Genomic DNA, 10,627 nt, shown 5'->3' with positions numbered 1-10,627 from the left:
AACCCTTTCAAACTATAGATCACATTTCTGATCATATTCCTTAAACAAGAAAACCATTATGTATCTAAAGAAACAAATATTCAATCAATTGACATCTTGTAAGAGCAGCCGGTCCCTTTAAATCACCGTTTGCTTTCTTCAGCCAAAAATGGCTGCAGCTTTCCACTGCTGCTTCCTCCCCCCCCCCCCCCCAGCAAAAACAGATTCCATCTCACAGCCGTCTCTCTGTGACTACCCTTTCCAACCAGTTCCTTCTTTTCCCCACTGATTTCTTCTTGAAATCATTTGTTCCTTCTAATCAACCCTTCTTAAATCACCTTCATTCTACTGTCTCATCTCTCTGTCTCTCTCTTCCCAATGCCTACTTGCTCAAACCTTCTCCGACATACTTTAAACCAATAATCCTTCTGACTAGATGCTCCATTTAAACTATTATTTGCTTTTGTAAATGAATCTTTCTTTTCCCTTTTCTTTAAATCACCTTTAAAAAAACAACTTTAAACTTCAAGATTCACAATTAACTTTGAACCAAATTTCATAAAACTTATAATATAGTTTACAAATTAACCAATACTTTTAGAAAGCAACATACCATTTAAGTAGGGAGATACAAACACAACCCCCCCCCAAGGTAAGCTACTGGCATTTTGTTTAATAACCTATATTTTTAATTTGAAGTCCAACCAAATAATAAAGCCAAAAAAAAAAAAAGGTTTTCTCTTCAGTTGTAAAGGCCACAATATTCAAACAATTCTTAAGATTTTTTCCTCTTAATAAATCTAATATGTGGAAGGCAATAGTAAAATTATTTCCCCCAATTTCAAAATATAGTAAGTCCCCAAAATTCTTAATCAAATATTGCAGACAAACAATTACCCAGTTTAACCTTCTTAAACTCTCTGTTCTCTAATTCCATGAAAGCAAACTTGCTAATAATGATTTTTCTTTCTTTTCCTGGGACAAAAATTGTTTCTTTTCTTTTTAGAAGTATGCCTAGTTTACCCACAGGTCCAGCAGGTCAGAGAGCCCCCGTGTTCAGCTATTTACCTCTCTTATTCTATTTTTATTCCTCCCTTCCAATATGTGCAATTTCTTATTTCCAATCTTAACACACATACCAATTTTAAATTACTTTTAAATTAACCAGTACTTTAGTTTGTGAAATTTCCTAAAGTCTACCTAGATATTCCATTCAAACTTCTTTTCTTTAGTAAGCCAGGAAAGAGTTAAGCACCAATCCTTGCTTTACCTTGAGATTTTTTTTCTCTGGTAGGATTCCACAAGCCTGAGTTCTGATAACAAGCTTCTTGCTTACAGGAGTTATAGGCACTGTTCTATTTTCTCAAAACTTTTAACAGTTTCTATGTTTTTATTTTTCCCTTTTTCTCTCTCCCTTCCTGCAAAGCCATTGCCAGAGGCAGAAGGAGAGAAAGAGAAAAAAGATTTTCTTTTCTTTGAGAAGCCCAAAACTAGTTCCCAAATTAACTTATCATGATCAAAGATCAATACATTCTGAGCCACTCTGAAAGAAATACTACTTGGAATGAATTCCCACAATTCAGCCTGATATTTTTCTAAGCCTGTAACACAGAGGCTGAATTTTTATCTCTTATGAGCTTGCTAACTTTTAACACAGAACAAAAGCAATGCAAAGCAGACATACACACAGACACATGCAGAACTCTATTTTCACCTTTTACATACAGATTTAAGTCAGATATACCCAAATAGTCCTGGGATATACATCCTCCCAGTTTTCTTCTCTTTTATATCTGGGAAGTTCATCCCTGTCTTGAATTCCCTGGCTAACGTTTTGACACAAATTCTTGGACTGCTTCTAAGTCATTTTACCACCTTGGTCCCAATCCAGGAGTCAGCAGAGGTCTCCATTACCCTCATGCCCACAGTCACCCAAAAGCTTCCTCAGGAAAGTCCTTTATCATTGGGGTCGACAGCAGTCTCCACCAAAAACAAATTTAGAAGGGCTAATCCTTCACAGTCTCCCTGGATCCAGCCAATGGACCCCCAGACTCCCAAGAGTTTACATGTGTAAATATCTTCCAGACTGCATTTTGCCGACCATCAGGACTCTGTTTTCCACTGAGCACCTCTGCCTCAGGTCGTTGTCTAAGAGGGGAGGGAGGCTGCTCACCCAGAGCCAGAGACCATGGAGAGAACTATTCCATGGGTGCCTGTCATTGTCTGAAAATTTTCAGTGTTTCCTTTGAAACATAACCCACTGAGTTTCCTTATATCTGTAAGTAGAACATCGCTTTTGTTGAAGGATGAATAGTGTCCATGTGCTCTTATGAAGCATCGCCCAGGCAACACAGTTTAATAAAGCTGCTGTTTCTGAGCTGCTTGCTCAAAATCACAAGCTCTAAGTTCAGGAGGTCACAAAGTATGGAAACTTCCACATTTTAATCTCATATCAGCCTTTCCAGTATTGCCACTATAGCAGTCACTGAAATATATTTTGTCTCTTTTTCTTAAAATGTTAATAAGCTAAATGAGAAACACAGTGGCGGCTGCCTCAGTTGGGTTGGATGGACCATTTTTTTTCTCCACTGAAATCTTGGGGCTTCCTCCACACAGAACTGGCAGCTCATCAATGTTGAAGAAATTAAAGTGACCTTGACTACTCTTTCACAATTAGTGGTATTTCTCTACATCTTAACAAATACTTTCAAATAAATGGCTAAGAAAATTAAAATGTAGGCTAGCAAACATCACACCTTACAATTTATTGTAAAATGGGGTCAAATCCCAGCCCTGTTTTTTATTCTTTTTGTGATCTTGGGCAAAACAGCTAACTTTTTTGAGCATCTGTTTCCTTATTTCTAAAAAGAAAACAGTTGAACCAGATGATGACTGAGGTCCCTTTAACTCTAAATCATAGGATTTAGATATAATAACTTTGCTACATGATTAATCTTGCCAGTATATTTTTAGCAATAAACAATTTTCACAAATAGAATAAAAATGTGTTCATTATGTGGACATCATCTCATCCACTTTCCATAATTTACAGATGAATTAATCAATGTCAAAAAAGGTTAACATGACTTGTTTAAGAAAGCAAAAATAAATTCATTTATGTCAATGAGGAATGCGTACTGTGGCCATTATATTCTTGTGTTAAAATGATAGTCCTTTGTAAGAATTTACAAAATAGATTTTAATAATCTTATTAAACATGCTTTTTATTACAAAAATGGAGTTCCAAATTTTGTCTGCCCTCTCCTTTTCTCTCTCCCTAAAATGATAAGCAATTTGATATGGATTATATATGTGTAATCCTGTACAACATATTCCCACAGTACTCTTGTTTACAAGATGAAACAGATCAAAAGAAAGAAACCATGATGAAAATAAAGAAAATGAAAAAGTATTCAGACTCCATCAGTTCTTTCTCTGGATATGAATACGATTTTTCCTCACATTTCCTTTTTAGGTGTTTTAGATCCACTGTGTTGCTCAGAATAGTTGTCATTCCTAATTGATCATCCTAAATCACTATTACCAGATTCTCCTAGCTCTGCTTACTTCTTTTAAATCTTTCCAGATTTTACTGAAATCATTCTGTTCTTCCTTATTTTTATAGCAGAATCATATTCCATCACATTTGTAAATCCCAACTTATTCAAACATTCCCCAATTGATGGGAATCTACTAATTTTCTTATTCTTTGCCACCACAAAAGAACTGCTAACAAATATTTTTGCACATATGTGTCATTTTCCCTTTTATATGATTTCTTTAGAATATAGATCCAGAAGTAGCACAGCTGGCCAATCTAACAGATGTGAGATGGTACCTAAGAGTTGTTTTAACTTGCATTTAATCTCATCAATAATAGTTTAGATTTTTCATGACTACAGATATTTTTGATTTCCTCAATTTTATACTGCTTGTCCATATTCTTTGACCATTTATGCATTGGGGAATGAGTTGCATTTTTATAAATTTGACTCAATTCTTTATCTATTTAAGAAATTAGGCTTTTAGCAGAGATATTTGCTATAAAATTGTTTGCCATCCTTCTGTTTTCCTTTTAAACATGGTTGCACTGATTCATTCCTCCATTCTTACATAGTACATGATAGTTTTGATGATTACCACTTTATAATACACTTTGAAATCATATATAGTTAGGCCTTCTCATTTTTTCATTATTTTATTTAATAATGTTGACCTTTTGTTCTCTCAGGTGAATTTTGTTGCAATATTTTTAGCTATGCAAAATTTTTTTGGTAGTTTAATTGGTATGGCACTGAACACATATATTAACTTAGACTTGTCATTTCTATTATATTGGCTCAGTCTGTTCATGAGCATTTGATATATTTTCTAATTCTTTACATCTGATTTTATTTGTGTGAAATGAATTTTATATTCATATAGGTCTTGAGTTTGTCTTGGCAGGTAGACTCCTAAGTATTTGTATCAACGATTATTTTAAATGGGATTTTAAAAAATCTCATGCAGCTGGTCTTTGTAGAAAAATGATGGTGATTTATGTGGGTTTATTTTATATCCTCCATGTTAGAGTTATCAATCCTTTCAAATGATTTTTAGTTTATTCTCTAAAATTCTCTACATACACATAATGAATGGAAATTTTGTTTCCTCATTGTCTATTCTATTTCTTTCAATTTTTTCCCTCTTATTCCTAGAGCTAATGTTTAGAGTTCAATATTGAATAATGGTGTTAATAGACATCTTGCTTCATTCCTGGTTTTATTGGGAAAGCTTTTTACTTGTCGCCATTACTGGTAATGTTTGTTGATGGTTTTATATAGAAACTGTATTTTATGGAAAGTTTCATTTTTTTCATATGTTCTCTAGTGTTGGCCCGAGGAAGAGTGGGTTGAAGAAAGGGTCCCTATATCATAAACTGTTATATCTGAGAGTATCCTTATGTAAAATGTAGAGCTTCACCAATTATTCTAACCCCTTAAAAATAAATTAATTCCATCTTTAGACAAGAACAGTTGTCTAAATTGAGTCAAACTATCAGTACCAAGTGGGAATAGATTTTCTGGAATCAACAGCATGGCCTGAAGGGATTGTCTTACCTGGTGAACCTGAATGAAAGAGACTTGTCCAAGGAAAAGGTAGAGATTCCTAGGCTTTGGAAGTATAGAGAAAGGAGCAAAGTCTTAACAACTTGAATAAAGAACTAGTAGAGTTGGGGACCACAAACAGGGGAAAGAGAAGGAAGGACTGAGGTTTGGCAGAGAAGAAATATTTCTAAGATAGACACTGGCTTTATGAGCATCTCAGAATAGAACAGGTCTGCTTCTTCCCCAACTTTCCCTCTTAATAATTGTCTAATCACAGACAGTATAGTGATCTGCTTTTTAGCAAGAAACCCTTTGGTTTCTAGTAATTTGAATTTTGCTTCAATTGCAAAGAGGCCAGGGGCAAAATAGAGACAGTTATAAATGTCATTTAAGTAAAGAGCCACATCTCTGCCTAAATGTTAGGAATTTTACTGATCCAGAAGGTTTAATCAAAAAGAAATTCCATAAAGCTGCAAAAGAGGGAACCATGTACATTGAGGCAGGATATTATTGTAATGGGCTGAAGGTGAGTTGATGCACCAAGGTCCAGTCCGAGCACTTATGGCTAATTACCAATTGGACAATACTCTATTAGTATATGCTTGGAGAAAGAATGGCCCTGCCCATCACTCTGCAGGCTTGATCTGTTGTATAGGAGATTGGGTGGAGGATTTGGTGGGTGGAATGAGAAAGCCAGAGTCATTTCTGGCTGGACTGAGCCCTCAAAACTGTGAGGGATAGAATTCCTATCCAAAATGACTACTCAGAGACTTCTCAAAGTAAAAAACAGAAAAGTTGTTTATTAATAGATTCTCATGAGAACGAGCAATTCCACCATGGGGAGGGAAAGAGAGAGAGCTCATGGTAGAAGGGCTAAAGATTTAGGAAAGATATACAGTTTTTATAGGTTTGGTTACAAAGGATTACATCAGAGGTTGGGGAGCATCAAGAAACAGATACAGAACATTTTCAGTTTCCCTAATTCTGAGAGGAAGGATCCATCAGACCTTCAAACTTCAGATTACTGGGCTGACAGCATTTTAATAATCTAAATATTGATAATATTGAACAAGAACAAACATCATCATCTCTGGTTAAGGAAATGTATCTAAAGTTCAAGTAAATATTGGCTAGCACACACAATACTTATGTTGGTCACAGAAACATAGAAATAATAATATTTAAAAAATAAAAATACAGAAAAAGAATCTAAACATTCCTATAAGTTCTTCACCTTATCTCTCCATTCCACACACAAAGCTCTGACAGTAAAACTAGGCCATGTTCTCCTAATCAACTTTTATGTCTAAATCATGTACCCATTTTGAACTTCTCTTGGTATATAGATGATTGATAAATACACAATACAGAACTTCCTCCATGGCTCAGTGCAGGTCTGCATATATTTGCCCTAAAGATGATCCTAAACCTGGGACGTGATAGATTGTAGATGAAGGCCAGTGTATAATCTTGAGGATCCCAGGCCAGTTCTTTAAGGTCAAAACATCCTGACTATTTTATCTTTAGGAGCCTAGACAGTTCATTGAAAATAAACAATTCAAGAGAGACTCATTGAAGAGGCAGGCTACCTCCCCCCCCCCCCCAACCTTCTTTATTTAAAGTAATACATAAGTGCATTAAGGAAGAGACTCTTTGGAATCTCACCCATAGAGAGACCCTTCTTCCTGGCACCTTCATAGTCAGAACACTGAAACCTGTGACCTGGGATTCTCTAACTATTTGACTCAGAAGTTGGTATTGCCTTGAAGTGGTGATGTTTTTCTTTGAATATTACTACTTTTCTTTTTTTTCTCTTTGCTATTATGCTTATCTTTGTAATGTTATTATTGTGTGGCAATTGTACTATTCCAGTTTATTTGTAATCATTAAACTATCTTATTAATTATTAAATTATCTTATTAAGTTAGAAGTGGTGACTTATTGCAGGAGTAAATCCAAACTTCATAATCCCTCAATCAGACAAGTTTTCTAGATTTTGTCCAATAAGGAATTCTTGTCATTTATCAAACACTGGATTAATATGTTCATTTAATAGTCTATCTTCTGCATCTAATCTATTCCACTATTCAATTTCTTAAACATTACCAGGTAGTTTTGATGATTACCACTTTATAATACAGTTTGAGATGTGGTATGATTAGTCCAACTTGCTTCTAATTTTTTTTACCATTAATTCCTTTAACATTTTTAAACTTTTTTTTTCCAGGATACTTATTTCCAGCTCTATAAAATAATTTTTATAAAATACATTAAAAATATTTTTGATAGGTTAATTTGATAAAGCACAAAATAATTAAATTATCTTGGGTAGAATTGGCATTTGTATTATATTGGCTCAGCCTATCCAAGAGCAAATGATGTTGCTTCAATTGCTTAGACTTTATTTCATTTCTATGAAAAATATTTTGTATTCATCTACTTCCTGAGTTTGTCTTGACAGGTATACTCCCAAGTTTTTTTTATAATATTTAGTTATTTTAAATGGAATTTCCCCCCTATCTTTCACTGTTGGACTTTGCTGATTATACATAGAAATATCAATTATTCATGTGGGTTTATTTTATATGCTGCAATTGTGCTAAAGTTGTTAATTATTTCAATTATTACGCAACAATTATTCTTTTTTTGAATTCACACAGATGTTTAATTAGCTTTATTTACAGAGCAGGGTTTGTTTTTTTCAGTCTTCAATCATGCTGAGATAATAATGAGGCAACAACACCAGTTTTAAAAGAATCTATACAGAACTGTAAAAATAACAGATGGTGACGCTTCTGAAGAAGCGGGCAGACTGGCCTACAGCAGCATCTTTCTCTCTATGCCTCAGTTACTCAGAAGCAATTCTACTGCAGTCTCTACATCCCATGATTTTGAAGACAAGGCCACTATTACTGCATTCCTATCAAATCCCATAGCACACAGGTTTTCTATTTTTTTGGCATATTCTGGACTAGTAGGTGGCGCTCCCGCATACACATGTGCCCAAAATTGAGCTGTCTCTTGGAACATTTCTGGATTCTGTTTGTACTGATTTGCTACTACTGCATCTTGTGGATCATCTGGTTCTGCAGCTGCCAATAAAGCTTGCAATGAGAGCAATACTGTCCTTAGAGTCATTGTTGCTGCCCATTGATCTTTCAGAATATCCAAACAAATGGCCCCTGTGACAGAACTAATATTAGGGTGCCAAATCTTAGTAATGAAGCGCACCTTAGGGGGACTAAATGGGTACGTTTCTGGTATTTTTATCTCGAGTTGGTATCTTCCTCCTTCGTACGGGGTGTCTGGCGGTCCCGCTATCTCTCCTCTTAGTTCTGTAAAGTTCTCATCTACCAGATCTACTTTAATTTGGTTTTTGTTTGTCTCCTCGCTCTTCAGCACCTCCTTGAACTCTCGCTTGATTCGCTGCACCGCAATGTTGGCCATGTCTCCTTCCGCCGCCGAGTCACACCCCCGCCTCTGCCACCGCCAAGACCTCAGCCAAAGGCTCTCCTCACAGTGCAACAATTACGCTAAAAGAGTGAACATTTTGTTTCCTAGTTACTCGTTATGGTCGCCGTTAGTTATCATTGTCAGCGTGAAAGGACAAACAACATGGAACCCCCGTGCCCGACAGCCCGGCCCCAAGCCCCAGGATGCTCCCCTTGCCTGGTTCCAAGAGCAGGAAGTGGGACGGAGCCCTCACTCCATGTCCAGTGGGGATCGGGATCCAGTCATCCAGCCCAGGAGGCGAAGAGACCGCTCGGGAGGCAGAACGCAGCGGCTGGCGAGGAAGCAGTCCCAGCTGTAAGCAAGGGTTGCCACGCGGGACACACCATGCACACGCACGCGCGCACACACCACGCGGACGCTCCCGGGGCTTTTGCCCCCACTTACTCACATCCTTCCCGGCACGACGAAAAGCCAGCGGGGCCGGGGGAGAGCTTCATGAAAAGGCTGGGGGGGGGGAGAGAAGAGAGAAGACGCGGAGGGGCAGAGGCGGGAGCCGGGGGGCACTTACCTAACACAGACACTTAGGCACGCGATCGTTCAGTATGGAAGATGGCGGCAAAATGGCGGTAATGGAGGGGGGGGGGGAATTTAAAGGACCGGAAGGAAACTAGGTGAGGGCCCTGAAGCCCTCCAGTGGCTCTGGTCCCCACACGTCCTCACCTGGAGACAACGATTTACAGTTAAGGGGGGGGGGGGTCACTGTGACATCACCACAGGAAGAGGGCTAGTCTTCCAGAGGAAGAGGGGGCAGGGAAGAGCGAAGGAAGGGGCCTCTGGGACATCAGGGCCAGAGCAATGGGAACCGGAACATCTAAATCTCAAGCATTAGTGGGACAAAGAACAAACCATAGACAACAACCGATACTTCTGGTAGCGCACCACAACCCGCTGCCATCCGCTCACTCTTCCTCTACCCCACACTCTCCCTGCAGAGTTTGTGATCCAGTGGGGCCCTCCTCCTTACGGGCCTGGGCACGGGACACGCCATCTGCCTACTCTGGCCATTTTCGCAGGCGCGACCCCTCCCCTCCACCGGGGGCCCTCCCCGTCCCTATCTCCTGGTTCCCCTGACTCCCTTTAGATCCCACTTAGAATCCCACCTTGTACAAGAAGCCCTTCTTGGCTCTCCTTCTCTCCAGAGCCCGTTTTCTCTGCCTTATTTCGAATTTACCATATATGATTTGCTTGCACTTCAGCTGTTTGTCTATCATCTGCCCCATTCGATGTGAGGACCTTGAGAAAAGGGATTGCATTTGACTTTTCTTTTTCCTCCTAAGTGCCTGACAGTTTTTAAACACTTTGAAATGTTTGTTGACTGAATAACTGAGATACCATGTTTATGTGATGCCATATATCTTTCTTTATCCATGGAGCTTTCTTAGAAAGATACTGGATTGGTTTGCTATTTCCTTGTCCAGTGTGTTCCCATTTCACAGATGAAGAACTGAGGCAAAGAAGAGTTAACTAACTTGTTTAGGGTCTTTGTGTCTAAGGCCAGACTTGAACTCAGATCTTCCTGGCTCCAAACCCAGTGTTCTATGCATTACACCACATAACTGTACTGTTTTTTTATACCTTTTTATTCACAGAATATATGCATGGTTAATTTTTCAACTTTGTGCCTTGTACTTACTTCTGTTCCAACTTTTCCCTTCCTTCCATCCACCTCTTCCCCTAGATGTGATGTGGTCTCATAAATGTTAAAATATATGTTAAATACAATATATGTGTACAGATCCATACAGTTCTCCTGTTGCACAAGAAAAATCGGATTCAGAAAGTAAAAATAATCTGGGAAGAAAAAAAAATGCAAGTAATCCACATTCATTTCCTAGTGTTCCTTCTCTGGGTGTAGCTGATTCTGTCCATCATTGATCTATTGGAACTGAATTAGATCTTTTGTTGAAGAAATTCACTTCCATCAGAATACATCCTCATACAGTATCATTGTCGAAGTGTATAATGATCTCCTGATTCTGCTCATTTCACTCAGCATCAGTTCATGTCTCTCCAGGCCTCTCTGTATTCATCCTGTTGGTCATTTCTTA

The 10,627-nt window shown here is 38.0% G+C and overlaps 1 protein-coding gene across 1 annotated transcript; it reads right to left on the bottom strand.

Annotated features, from left to right (window-relative positions):
- Positions 1 to 5,846: 5,846 nt before the first annotated feature.
- Positions 5,847 to 8,977, bottom strand: LOC127542978 (ubiquitin-conjugating enzyme E2 K-like). The gene has a single exon (XM_051968952.1). It carries the CDS (start codon positions 8,511 to 8,513, stop codon positions 7,911 to 7,913), a length of 603 nt encoding a protein of 200 aa, XP_051824912.1. The 5' UTR covers positions 8,514 to 8,977; the 3' UTR covers positions 5,847 to 7,910.
- Positions 8,978 to 10,627: the final 1,650 nt, after the last annotated feature.

This window comes from Antechinus flavipes, chromosome X (genome assembly GCF_016432865.1).
Source record: "Antechinus flavipes isolate AdamAnt ecotype Samford, QLD, Australia chromosome X, AdamAnt_v2, whole genome shotgun sequence".
In the NCBI taxonomy this organism is placed as follows: domain Eukaryota; kingdom Metazoa; phylum Chordata; class Mammalia; order Dasyuromorphia; family Dasyuridae; genus Antechinus; species Antechinus flavipes.
Note: the sequence above shows the minus strand (reverse complement) of the source record. Positions and strands in the feature narration are given on the sequence as shown.